At 42.2% G+C, this 13,632-nt stretch overlaps 1 protein-coding gene across 2 annotated transcripts in view; it reads left to right on the top strand.

Annotated features, from left to right (window-relative positions):
* Positions 1-13,632, top strand: part of LOC115105960 (contactin-associated protein-like 4) — a 221,926-nt gene that overhangs the window by 26,140 nt on the left and 182,154 nt on the right. For both annotated transcript variants that reach the window (XM_029628501.2, XM_029628500.2), the window contains exon 2: positions 9,441-9,551. In XM_029628501.2, the coding sequence (XP_029484361.1) occupies positions 9,441-9,551 (111 nt within the window). The remainder of the gene's footprint in view (positions 1-9,440; positions 9,552-13,632) is intronic.

The raw sequence follows: 13,632 nt of genomic DNA, 5'->3' as shown, positions 1-13,632 counted from the left end.
ATTGTAAAGAGAAGTTAAGACTGGCAGACTGACAGATTCAGGATAAAGAGTTTTTAACAGCTACATTGCCACAGCGTCCTCCCTTTGATCATTGTCATCACTGATTACATTTATCTTGGCTGCAGTCAACCCAGGGTGCTATGGTTTTAATGTAAAGCACAAATGAGAGGGTTGATTGTTGTCAGGTCATTTTAGAGATGGGGATAGTTTGTCTGGCTAGCTGAGCGTTAGTTATCCAATTGATACATTGTTTTTCTTACTGGCGTAATCAGCTATTGTCTTGCTGCATTGTTTAACTAGATCAGCAGTGCTGCTCATGACAACGTCATCTCGCCGAGTGTACCGTTAAATGAAAGTCAACCTCAATGTGACCCACCAGATTCAGAAGCTTGAAAACCCCATTAGAAAAAAAGTTTGAAAAGCACATTTTGTTTTATTTCAGTTTTAGTTTTATATAATAACCTTGGGCTGTGAGCACATGTTCATTCAATACCCGTGTGACTGCTGCATAACATAGTGCCTATTCAACACAGCATGTTCCACTATAGATTGGAGAAGTGGGGAATGATCGATCAATCAATCAAATGTATTTTTAAAGCCCTTTTTACAGTACCAGTCAAAAGTTTGGACAACGCTACTCATTCCAAGGTTTTTCTTTATTTGGACTATTTTCGACATTGTAGAATAATAGTGAAGACATCAAAACTATGAAATAACACATATGGAATCATGTAGTAACCAAAAAAGTGTTAAACAAATCAAAATATATATGTTTTCTTCAAAGTAGCCACCCTTTGCCATGATGACAGCTTTGCACAGTCTTTGCATTCTCTCAACCAGCTTCATGAAGTAGTCCCCTGGAATGCATTTCAATGAACAGGTGTACCTTGTTAAAAGTTATTTTGTGGAATTTCTATCCTTGTTAATGTGTTTGAGACAATCAGTTGTGTTGTGACAAGGTAGGTGTGGTATACAGAAGATTGCCCTATTAAGTAAAATACCAAGTCCATATTATGGCAAGAACAGCTCAAATAAGCAAAGATAAACGATAGTTCGTCATCTGGAAAATTTCCATAAGTTTGAAAGTTTCTTCGAGTGCAGTCGCAAAATGAAATCAAATTCGATTTGTCACATGTCCCGAATACAACAGGTGTATACACCTTACAGTGAAAATAGTCTGGGTAGCCATTTGATTCGCTGTTCAGGAATGCTTACTTACAAGCCCTTAAACAACAATACAGTTTTAAGAAAAATAAGTGACTGTCTCTCATGAGAACTGCCACAGGGAAGGAATACTCAGAGTTACCTCTGCTGTTCATTAGTTACCAGCCTCAGAAATTGCATTCCAAATAAGTTTTTTTTTTAAACGGAGAAAAACCAGAAAGGCACACTTAACCAGCATGGCTACCACAGCATTCTGCAGTGATACGCAATCCCATCTGGTTTGCCCTTGTGGACTGTCATTTGTTTTTCAACAGGACAATGACCCAACACACCTCCAGGCTGTGTAAGGGCTATTTGACCAAGAAGGAGAGTGATGGAGTGCTGCATCAAATGACCTGGCCTCCACAATCACCCGACCTCAACCCAATTGAGATGGTTTGGGATGAGTTGGACCGCAGAGTGAAGGCAAAGCAGCCAACAAGTGCTTAGCACATGTGGGAAGTCCTTCAAGTCTGTTGGAAAAGCATTCCAGGCGAAGCTGGTTGAGAGAATGCCAAGAGTGTGTAAAAGCTGTCATCAAATGCAAAGGGTGGCTACTTTGAAGAAAACATATATTTTGATTTGTTAAACACTTTTTTGGTTACCACATGATTCCATGTGTTATTTCATAGTTCTGATGTCTTCACTATTATTATACAATGTCGAAAATAGTTTTTAAAAAATAAATAAAAATGAACTGGTACTGTACATCAGCAGTTGTCACACAGTTCTATACAGATACCCAGTCTAAAACCCCAAAGAGCAAGCAATGCAGATAAAAGCACAGTGATTAACAGGAAAAACTCCCTTGAAAGGCAAGAGAATATGAGCATGAAAGCCAGATCGTTCTTCAAGACGTTCAAACATTCATAGATGACCAGCAGGGTCAAATAATTAACCACAGTGGTTATAGAGGGTTCAACAGTTCAACACCTCAGGAGTAAATGTCAGTTGGCTTTTCATAGTTGAGCATTCAGAGGTTGAGACAGAAACAGGGAGACAGCGACAGAGAGACAGCGACAGAGAGACGTCAGGGTTCCGTAGCCGCAGGCAGAGAGAGAGTGAAACAGGTCATGGTTCCGTAGCCACAGACAGAAACAGCATGATGCCCTATGAGGGCTGCACCTATCATACCATCACAATAACTCAATGATTGGATAGTGTTGCTCTGGCGAGCCAGGACTTTCTTTTGGGTAATAGCAGTCAATCACAGATCAGATCAAGCTACAAGGCAGTTTGCAGGCCCTGTAGTACATTACATAATGCTCACTCACATCCTGGTCTCACATGCTGCGAAGGAAGATACAAGTCATTCAGTTCTTTCTTCTTCAAAAGATACACACAATTTGTCTTCAATAGCCCTAGATGGGCCCAAGTTATCTATCCATATTCTTGATTCACTTAGGTCAGACCTAGACTGGATGTTAGAGTTGTGTATAGGTGGCAGGGAAGTCAGGCGCAGGAGAATCAAACTGAGTGTAATGGAGTTATTTAATAACAATGAACGAAACATCCTCCAAACACTAAATGTAACAAATAACAATAATGTGTACGAGGACCCGACGTGCACCAATACAAAAATATATACAACACTGAAATACAAACAATCTCTGACAAAGACATGAGGGGAGACAGAGGGTTAAATACACAACAGGTAATGAATGGGATTGAAACCGGGTGTGTAGGAAGACAAAACCAATGGAAAATGAAAAAATGGATCAATGATGGCTAGAAGACCGGTGCCGTCGACCGCCGAGCACCGCCCGAACAAGGAGAGGCTTCGACTTCGGCAGAAGTCGTGACACTGGACCAAAGTTATTTGTTCATATTCTTGATTCACTTTGGTCATTCACAAAGTTTCTCCATCGAGTTTGGTTCATATTCAGGCGTATTTTATTAGGAATTAACTTCTGGCATTTTGTATTATTGTAGATCCACCAGTAGATGGGCACATTATCTTTCGGGGCCAATATGAAACACGAAAAACAAGCTCTAGTACGTTAGTTTATTATTTGGGACACGTCTTTCCCTGTGGAGGTTGGTGCTGCACGTGTTTAACTCTACAGAAGCTTCTAGCTGCTCTACTTCCTGTGGCAGTTGGTGTAAATGTTATAGGATGTGTCCCAAATGGCATCCTATTCCCTATATAGTGCTCTACTTTTGACCAGAGCCTATGGGGCACTATATAGGCAATAGGATGCCATTTAGGAAGCACCCATAGTCAACTACATTGTGCTAGCTGGCCACAAGCCCAATCTGTCTCTCCCTCTCTCTCAATCTGGCCAATTAATTCCCTGCCAGAGGAACAAGCTAATTAAAACAGGGACTGAAGCACCCCTACAATGTCACTACATGGAGTTAGCACATTAGGTTGGGTGTGCTGCTACAGTTCTGCTCTTCAATCTGTCTGGAGAGCTGAAAGACTATAGGCCCCATGGGTCAATATACTGTGGAACCAAGTTGTGCAGAATGGAACACAAGAACACAACACTGGTGTTTAGTTTGGATTGAGGATGACTGTTAGTGTTCCATGCCATAGTTCCAGTTCACAAACTAGCATGTTATTGGCCTCATTAGACTATTATTTCTGCTGAATGCAGCATGGTCTGAATTTTTTAATACATCCAAAAGACATATAGTGAATTGTATTGAACTCAGTCTTGAGTTCTATACTCCATTTCTAGTTGTTGTTTGTGAAGGTGATGCATCATCTTCATCCGTATTCATTCTCCACTTCCATCATCTGGACTTATTTCAGCAAAATGTGAAATGGGACACAGTAGAGGGGAGGGGAAGGGAGGAGAGGAGAGGAGAGGAGAGGATCTGCCAAGGATCTGTCTTTTATCAATACTGATTAAACACTTCTGATGGGTTCTGAGGCCACTGACCCTCCTTGAGAAGAATACTTTGGAATGAGTTAATGATTTCATCCCAACTCTATTCCCTATTTAGTGCACTAATTTTGACCAAAGCTCTATGGGCCATTCGGGACACACACAATATATCATAATTTTCTAAGATAGTACTATTGGTATTGCCCTCGGGTAGCTTCTGGTCTCAGGTTCAGGAGTGGCTGAAAAAGCATACCATTAATCTAAAATTGACTCTAGAAATAGTGTTGTTGGGAGATCTGGAGAGATCTGGTCAGTCAATCGCTAATATATTATTACTCTTAGCAAAAGTATTTATCTTTTTAAATGATATGTTAAACATCACAGCATAGTTAAAAGATATATGGCACATATAAATCCAAAGGGGGTGGTCAGCAGAGATAGGTGAGGGTTGGAATGTGTAACTGGAGATGAGTGGGAGGTTATCCTGATGCCTGGTCACTTTACCCTGCCTCCATGTACATATCTACCTCAAATATCTCATACCTCTGCACATTGATGTGGTACTCCCTGTATATAGATCTATTCTTGTGTATTTACTTTGATTCCACTTGTGTTACGATTTTGTTTGTATTTTTACACACTGCATCGTAAACAAGCATTTCACAATAAAGTCTACACCGGATGTATTTTGCCATTTGACAATTTTGTTATTTATTTGATTTGTCAATGTGCCCTTGAGCGGGGCGCTTGACCCGGGTTGCTCCTGTGGGTCATTCTGGATGGGAACATCTGCTAAATGTCAAAAATGTCATGTAAATGTTGAGCGAAGGAGAATACACTGCAGGTGTATTGTATGTTTTATAATTCAATAAATCAAATCAAATCAAATTGATTTATATAGCCCTTCGTACATCAGCTGATATCTCAAAGTGCTGTACAGAAACCCAGCCTAAAACCCCAAACAGCAAGCAATGCAGGTGTAGAAGCACGGTGGCTAGGAAAAACTCCCTAGAAAGGCCAAAACCTAGGAAGAAACCTAGAGAGGAACCAGGCTATGTGGGGTGGCCAGTCCTCTTCTGGCTGTGCCGGGTGGAGATTATAACAGAACATGGCCAAGATGTTCAAATGTTCATAAATGACCAGCATGGTCGAATAATAATAAGGCAGAACAGTTGAAACTGGAGCAGCAGCACAGTCAGGTGGACTGGGGACAGCAAGGAGTCATCATGTCAGATAGTCCTGGGGCACGGTCCTAGGGCTCAGGTCCTCCGAGAGAAAGAAAGAAAGAGAGAATTAGAGAGAGCATATGTGGGGTGGCCAGTCCTCTTCTGGCTGTGCCGGGTGGAGATTATAACAGAACATGGCCAAGATGTTCAAATGTTCATAAATGACCAGCATGGTCAAATAATAGTAAGGCAGAACAGTTGAAACTGGAGCAGCAGCATGGCCAGGTGGACTGGGGACAGCAAGGAGTCATCATGTCAGGTAGTCCTGGGACATGGTCCTAGGGCTCAGGTCAGTTGAAACTGGAGCAGCAGCATGGCCAGGTGAACTGGGGACAGCAAGGAGTCATCATGTCAGGTAGTCCTGGGGCATGGTCCTAGGGCTCAGGTCCTCCGAGAGAGAGAAAGAAAGAGAGAAGGAGAGAATTAGAGAACGCACACTTAGATTCACACAGAACACCGAATAGGACAGGAGAAGTACTCCAGATATAACAAACTGACCCTAGCCCCCCGACACGTAAACTACTGCAGCATAAATACTGGAGGCTGAGACAGGAGGGGTCAGTAAAAATAAAAATAGAAAAAAAAGTACTATTATGTAGCAACATGTTAAGTAGAGAATCTAGCTTTTAGTACATATATTATGTCTCTAAAAATAAAAATAAAGCATTACCTTGGGATGTAAGTATTGTTGTTTTTACGTGGGATTTCTATGGTTTAGAGCGCAGGTGTTAAACTCATTCCATGGAGGGCTGAGTGTCTGCGGGGTTTTGCTCGCTCATGTACTTGATTGATGAATTAAGGTCACTAATTCGTACGGAACTCCCCACACCTGGATGTCTAGGTCTTAATTGAAAGGAAAATCAAAAAACCTGCAGACACTATGACCTCCTTGGAATAAGTTTGACACCCCTGGTTTAGAGATAGAGAAATGAGCTATGGTACCTGTAAGTCTGTTTTGCAAAGCTGGTTCTAACACGAGGAAAGGTGAGTTTATTGTCGAGGTTCAGTGGATGTGTGCCGCACAGCTATTCAGCATTAACCTCCAGTTTCCTCCACCGCACCATGATGTCTGTGCATGACTGAACACAGTCATTTTTTAAAAATAGTTTTTTCAAACTCTGTTCTTTCTTTCAAGTAGTTTTCAACGAGTCTCATGTCATTAGTGATGATCAACTCAGCTTTTACTCCTCTGCTCTCTTTTTGGAGTGCACTTCTCACCCTCAAACACTATAATTGAAATGCTTTTCACACTGAATACTCAACAAACAACCTCATGTACACTCATTGAGAGATAGTGATTGCAGGTTGGTCACGATGAGAGTGTGTGCGAACTACTAATGAGAGGTTTGCAAGCTGTATGATTAATATAATACAAAAATCCCCATCAAAGTTAGTTAGTTTAGATATCTGTTTTTGGATCAGGGGTGCGTGCTGGAGGTATGGAGGTCATTTTGTGCCAACAAACTCTTTCTGAGCTTTCTTATATCTCCTAGATATAGGACAGACACTTCAAAACTTTATTCATTTACATTACATTTACATTTAAGTCATTTAGCAGACGCTCTTATCCAGAGCGACTTACAAATTGGTGCATTCACCTTATGACATCCAGTGGAACAGCCACTTTACAATAGTGCATCTAAATCTTTTAAGGGAGGGGGGGTGAGAAGGATTACTTTATCCTATCCTAGGTATTCCTTAAAGAGGTGGGGTTTCAGGTGTCTCCGGAAGGTGGTGATTGACTCCGCTGTCCTGGCGTCGTGAGGGAGTTTGTTCCACCATTGGGGGGCCAGAGCAGCGAACAGTTTTGACTGGGCTGAGCGGGAACTGTACTTCCTCAGTGGTAGGGAGGCGAGCAGGCCAGAGGTGGATGAACGCAGTGCCCTTGTTTGGGTGTAGGGCCTGATCAGAGCCTGGAGGTACTGAGGTGCCGTTCCCCTCACAGCTCCGTAGGCAAGCACCATGGTCTTGTAGCGGATGCGAGCTTCAACTGGAAGCCAGTGGAGAGAGCGGAGGAGCGGGGTGACGTGAGAGAACTTGGGAAGGTTGAACACCAGACGGGCTGCGGCGTTCTGGATGAGTTGTAGGGGTTTAATGGCACAGGCAGGGAGCCCAGCCAACAGCGAGTTGCAGTAATCCAGACGGGAGATGACAAGTGCCTGGATTAGGACCTGCGCCGCTTCCTGTGTGAGGCAGGGTCGTACTCTACGGATGTTGTAGAGCATGAACCTACAGGAACGGGCCACCGCCTTGATGTTAGTTGAGAACGACAGGGTGTTGTCCAGGATCACGCCAAGGTTCTTAGCGCTCTGGGAGGAGGACACAATGGAGTTGTCAACCGTGATGGCGAGATCATGGAACGGGCAGTCCTTCCCGGGAGGAAGAGCAGCTCCGTCTTGCCGAGGTTCAGCTTGAGGTGGTGATCCGTCATCCACACTGATATGTCTGCCAGACATGCAGAGATGCGATTCGCCACCTGGTCATCAGAAGGGGGAAAGGAGAAGATTAATTGTGTGTCGTCTGCATAGCAATGATAGGAGAGACCATGTGAGGTTATGACAGAGCCAAGTGACTTGGTGTATAGCGAGAATAGGAGAGGGCCTAGAACAGAGCCCTGGGGGACACCAGTGGTGAGAGCACGTGGTGTGGAGACGGATTCTCGCCACGCCACCTGGTAGGAGCGACCTGTCAGGTAGGACGCAATCCAAGCGTGGGCCGCGCCGGAGATGCCCAACTCGGAGAGGGTGGAGAGGAGGATCTGATGGTTCACAGTATCGAAGGCATTGTGATTTCTCCTAGATATGGGACAGACTCTTCAAGACCGTATTCCTTGTGCTTTCTCCTAGATATGGGACAGGCGCTTCAAAACCGTATTCCTTGTGATTTCTCCTAAATATAGGGCAGACACTTCAAAACCTTATTCCCTGTGATCTCTTCTAGATATAGGACAGACGCTTTAAAATCTTATTCCTCATGATTTCTTTTTTTGACTGTCTGATTTGCCATTCATGAATGTGTTATTCAATGCATTTCTATGGGCTATAGTAGTAAAGGCCAAAATTCAGCATGTTATCAAATCATGTTTTCATTATTTTGGGGGATACCTACAGGTGTCCTACAATTCTAAATAAAATAGCTAAATGATCCATGGTATGACCAATTTAAAACACGCCTAAAACAAGCATTAAAGCTTATTTGCCCCTAGCACGGTTCTGTAATATTTGTTTCTTATTGTTCTGTTTTTAATGTCATAAGAGATAAGCCAATTTTATCTGTGTGTGTGTGCATTTGTTTGCTTGTGCATGTAATCACGCACCCCCAGCATGTGTGTGAGCATTTGGTCATATGCGTACGTGCATGCCAATGTGTATGCGTGTGTGTGGGTTTTTATTGCAATCTAAACCTCCAGTCATAACAGTCATAATCATAAAAGTGTGTGGAGCATGAACAGGTCTCTGAGATGCTCTGGATCTAAACAACATGAGTCACCAGCTTGTTTTATTACTGAGGTGGTTCTAACATATATAACTGCAATACAATACCCAATCTGACATCATCAGGGCAAAAATGCTTGATCACATGGGGGCCATGTTAGAGGTGGTCAATGATTATCTTCTCTTCTCATCTAGTGAAAGTACTGCAAAGTGCAGCTCCTATTTGAATAGTATGGCATGGTCCTTAGTGGTAATTCTTGACACATGGGCTTCTTCAATGTGACAAGAACACCCTACTTTTGCAGTGTTTGACTCTTTTGAGTTGATCTCGTATGGTTGAAATATTTTCCTAATTTGGTTTATCAATACTTTGGTTTTACAACATATTACAGTTGAGTTCAAGTCACTCTGTAACATGTTTTGTGATATTGTTTTGGTCTTGGTGTTTTGATCTTTTCCAATAAAGTCAGAGCACACATTAGTAGTGTTTGAACATAAGTGTAGTTATTTTAATAAGCATCATGTAGTTATTTTACAGTGATGTCATTAGAATGGTGATGACATCCTGTGATGTCACCACAATGGTGTCGATGGTGTTTCTATCGTGGCTTACAATATTGTGTCAACTCACTTGAATCATTATTCCTCCTTGATAATGTTCTTTGGGGGTACTATGCTGAGTTACTACTAGTCCAGAGCTCAAAGACTAATCCTTTGCTTTGTGTTTCATGTTTGCTTGATAGACAGCTGTGATGGCCCACTGGTGTCCAACCTGCCCCAGTCCTCCTTCAGAAGCTCCTCACAGTTATCCAACAGCCATGGGCCCGGCTTTGCTAAAGTCAACAGGAGAGATGGTGAGTACTGGACTTTTGATACATACACTATTGAAAAATACATGGTTCCAAAAGGGGTCTTCAGCTGTCCCCATAGCAGAACCCTTTTTGATTTCAGGTAGAAACCTTGTGGGTTCCAAGTAGAGCCCTCTGTGGAAAATTGTTCTTCGTGGAAGAACCATTTTAGGTTCTAGAAAAGAAGGTGCTAAGAGTGTACCATTCTGCTGCAGTAGTTCTGAGGAAACAGGTTGTGTAGTCCCAATGGCTTTTTGCAATGCTTCACACGCATTGACCTCATCCATTCCCCATTTCAAGTTGGAGTAAAGGATGGGAAAAATAATAAGGCATTGTTTGGCTTGAGAAAAGAGTCTGATATGGACACAGTATTGATTGTAGTATCCCCCACTGTTATTGGGAGGCTGTGTTCCAGCCGTACTCTGTGGTGTTGAGGCTCAGCTGATTATTGAGGAGAGGGAGAATAGGGTTGGGTTCCCCACAGGACTGTGCATAAAGAACCTCATAGGCAGGATTCAGCAGCAGTAGCGTAGGATCCAGATGATTTACTTTGAGAGAGAGAGAGAGATGCTGTTGTTACCACATCCCTTCAGAGTAGCGTACCCAGCTGGTCACCTACTGTAGGTAGATATTGGAGTACTACATCACAAGCTCTAATGCAAGGTCGCCCACCATTACCATCTGAATGGCGATTCATCCAAACAAAAAAAATCAAGAGGGGATTGGATGGTATGCTGGATGCTGATATAGGGTTTGCTTGCCTTGCTAACAGGGGGAAATGCTATCACGGTGGTTCTTTGTTTGAATGTTTTAAAACGGGGAGGGTTTATCTATTTTGTTTCTAGTTTGAAAGCAGAAAATCATTTGGGAAAAGCAGGGATTTTTAGAAGCCACATAAGAGGGTCTGTGTGAATGATTTTTTTTGGACTGTGAGACCAAAGCAAACAGCTTGTTGGATGTTGCTTCCGTGCTGTCTTTGATGGCTGTAGCAGTAAGCACACAGGTTTTTCACTATTCCCATCTGAATTGATCTGGGTGGATCGATAGGTGTCTAAAACTCTATGGTATCATCTGTTTGGTATATTTCCCTGTGTTTGATCATGATGAAGCAGTGTCAGTCAGGTTACTTGTTTTAGATATCAGTTAATGGTCTGCACCAGAGGTAGAAGATTGCTTAAAACCCTTTACACATGTGGGATTTGGCCTATATGGATTGGGCTAAATTAAAATGTTTTTCTTACAGAAGAAATATGTATAAAGCATATGCATAACCATGGTAGCAATTAAAAAGGGAACAGTTTGGACATTATGGGGAAATGATCAGACCAAATATGAGGACACAACAGTTCACCTGACACAAGACTGAATCCAAACATTGCACGGTTGATTTAGTGTGTTTTACATTTACTGTACTTTTTGCCACATTGGTTGATAATGAAATCTTAAAATACTCCGGATACATTCGGTAACATGATAAGAATATTCCTAGAACATGTAACGTATGTGCAACATATGACAAAAAAAGTTTGAGTCAAAGGACTAACGGGTATCTCCAAGTGGCCACACACTTCTCCAAAGTGTGCACAGTTCCTAAGTCATTTCAATGCACTTTTATGACTCAAAGAAAGATTCAACTACTGTATAAGGTGTTTTTTCTTTTAGCTCTTCTAGATGTGCCGTTGAGAAACTAGAGCAAACACAATTGTAGTTGTTTTGGTTGGAACACAGCCCTGCATCACACAATTACTGTTTACGCAATCCAAAAAATGGTCCCATATAAAAGGTAATCTGGGTGAGGTGAGCATCATTTGAAAGCTTGTTCTGTTGCCAACATTACTAGCTAAGAAATAAAATATGATATTACAGTGTTAGGCTTTCACAAGGCAATTCAGAGAAACAGATCATTTTGGTACGCATATAATTAAGTAATGAGTGCATTCAGGTGTGTGTGCCTCAGCCACACTCTCTCTTAATTTACAGCTTTTCCCTCACTCAGACAACATCAAATTTGCCCAATTAGCAGGAGGGATTTGGTAAACTTCTTGTCATTCAAGGTGCTCAAGTTCAGAGTGGCTGTCAGTCAAAACCCATACAGAGTTGTGAAGTACAGAGCCAGAGTTCATGTATAGCATGTTACTGTACAGCCACTGCATACCAATTTAGCCATTTATCACTGACCAAATCAGACATTTTCAACCTGTGTACAGGTACGAGTGTATTGCAACCAGCTTTGCTCTGTGGGTGAACATTCTATTGTTTACAGGACATTGCAAAGATGCCTCTCAAAAACCTCTCTTCTATTTGACCTTTGACTGATTTCAAGCTCAGTCGCTGTCCTTTCTGTGAATGGAAGAGGATCTAACAACATGGCATCCCAGAGGGTTGAAACGGTGATGCTGCATAATTTATCCTACGAAGACGAGAATACGGTGACTCTCAAATTGCTTTTTTGTACATGGCAGGGCACGAGACGACATAATCCCAGCTGTTCTAAGAAGAAATCTATGAATAAATGAATGAAACCATCTAATTTACAAATCTGCCTGCACATGTGAACACTTAGCATCCTCTAGCTAGTGTTTCTCAGAGGATATTCACATTACTGATTCAATTTACTGACAAAATGAACAGTGGTAACTATCAAAAGCTTTAATACAGATGTAGAATCTTAACTTGATCACTCTTTTAAGCTTCTAAAGATAGTAATTTCCACTTTGAAATTTCAGACTTGATATGCTCTATCGAAAAATGTATCAACCACTACAAAAATGTTAATTAATTATAATCCACATAGTAATTCACATTTGCTGTTGCTGCATGATTATTTTCCTGCTGTAGAAAACTAGTTCAAATTAAGATCTGTTCAGGCCTGCTGGTATTGTATCTTCTCACCAGGCTTGTTTACTGAGAATGGTATTTCGTGATCTGACAACTAAGTTGATTGAAATAGTGAATTAAATATTCCCGTTTATCGATTGTAGTCAGAAAGCAGCAACATGAGAACGGGTGATACAGGTGGTGATATGATTGTATACAATGTATAGTCAGTAAAGTCATTGTATAAGAACATATCAAAATGGCACATTGTCTGATCCTTGCAAGTTATATGGTTTGTCCTCAGACTGTCCGCAGAGTTAGATGGTCATCCACAGAGATCCTATTATGTAATTATATGGGTTCACCCCTCTAGTCAGTCTGGAATTAGAATGCTTTTCAGACCCCACCATTCTACACATTCTGTCTACACATGCTGTGATCAGATATGTGACCATGTCCATGTAATCCAATGTGGAGAAACATGAAATACCCATTGAGATCCAGTCAAGATCTGGTTAAACCACCTGCCTAGGGGTACAATAATGCATTATGGAAAACCAGGTTATGAACCATTATGGTAGGCCAGATTCTGAAGCATTATGGTATCCCGGGTTGTGAAGCATTATGGTAGGCCGGGTTGTGAAGCATTATGGTAGGCCGGGTTGAGAAGCATTATGGTAGGCTGGGTTGTGAAGCATTATGTTAGGCCGGGTTGTGAAGCATTATGTTAGGCCGGGTTGTGAAGCATTATGGTAGGCCGGGTTGAGAAGCATTATGTTAGGCCGGGTTGAGAAGCATTATGGTAGGCCGGGTTGTGAAGCCTTATGGTAGGCCGGGTTGTGAAGCATTATGGTAGGCCGGGTTGTGAAGCATTATGGTAGGCCGGGTTGTGAAGCATTATGGTAGGCCGGGTTGTGAAGCATTATGGCAGGCCGCGTTGTGAAGCATTATGGCAGGCCGGGTTGTGATGCATTATGGTAGGCCGGGTTGTGAGGCATTATGGTAGGCCGGGCTGTGAAGCATTATGGTAGGCCGGGTTGTGAGGCATTATGGTAGGCCGGGTTGTGAAGCATTATGGAAGGCCGGGTTGAGAAGCATTATGGTAGCCCGGGTTGTGAGGCATTATGGTAGGCCGGGTTGTGAAGCATTATGGTAGGCCGGGTTGTGAACACACTCTAACTTTTATTTTCTCTTTCACGCTCCCTTGTTCTATCCTCCAATGAAACAAAATGAGTTTGCTTAATTCAACCCCGTTTCTCTCTCTCTCTCA

Source organism: Oncorhynchus nerka, linkage group LG22, assembly GCF_034236695.1.
Source record: "Oncorhynchus nerka isolate Pitt River linkage group LG22, Oner_Uvic_2.0, whole genome shotgun sequence".
NCBI classification, from domain to species: domain Eukaryota; kingdom Metazoa; phylum Chordata; class Actinopteri; order Salmoniformes; family Salmonidae; genus Oncorhynchus; species Oncorhynchus nerka.
The sequence above is the reverse complement of the archived record's forward strand: the minus strand, read 5'-3'. Positions and strand labels throughout refer to the sequence as shown.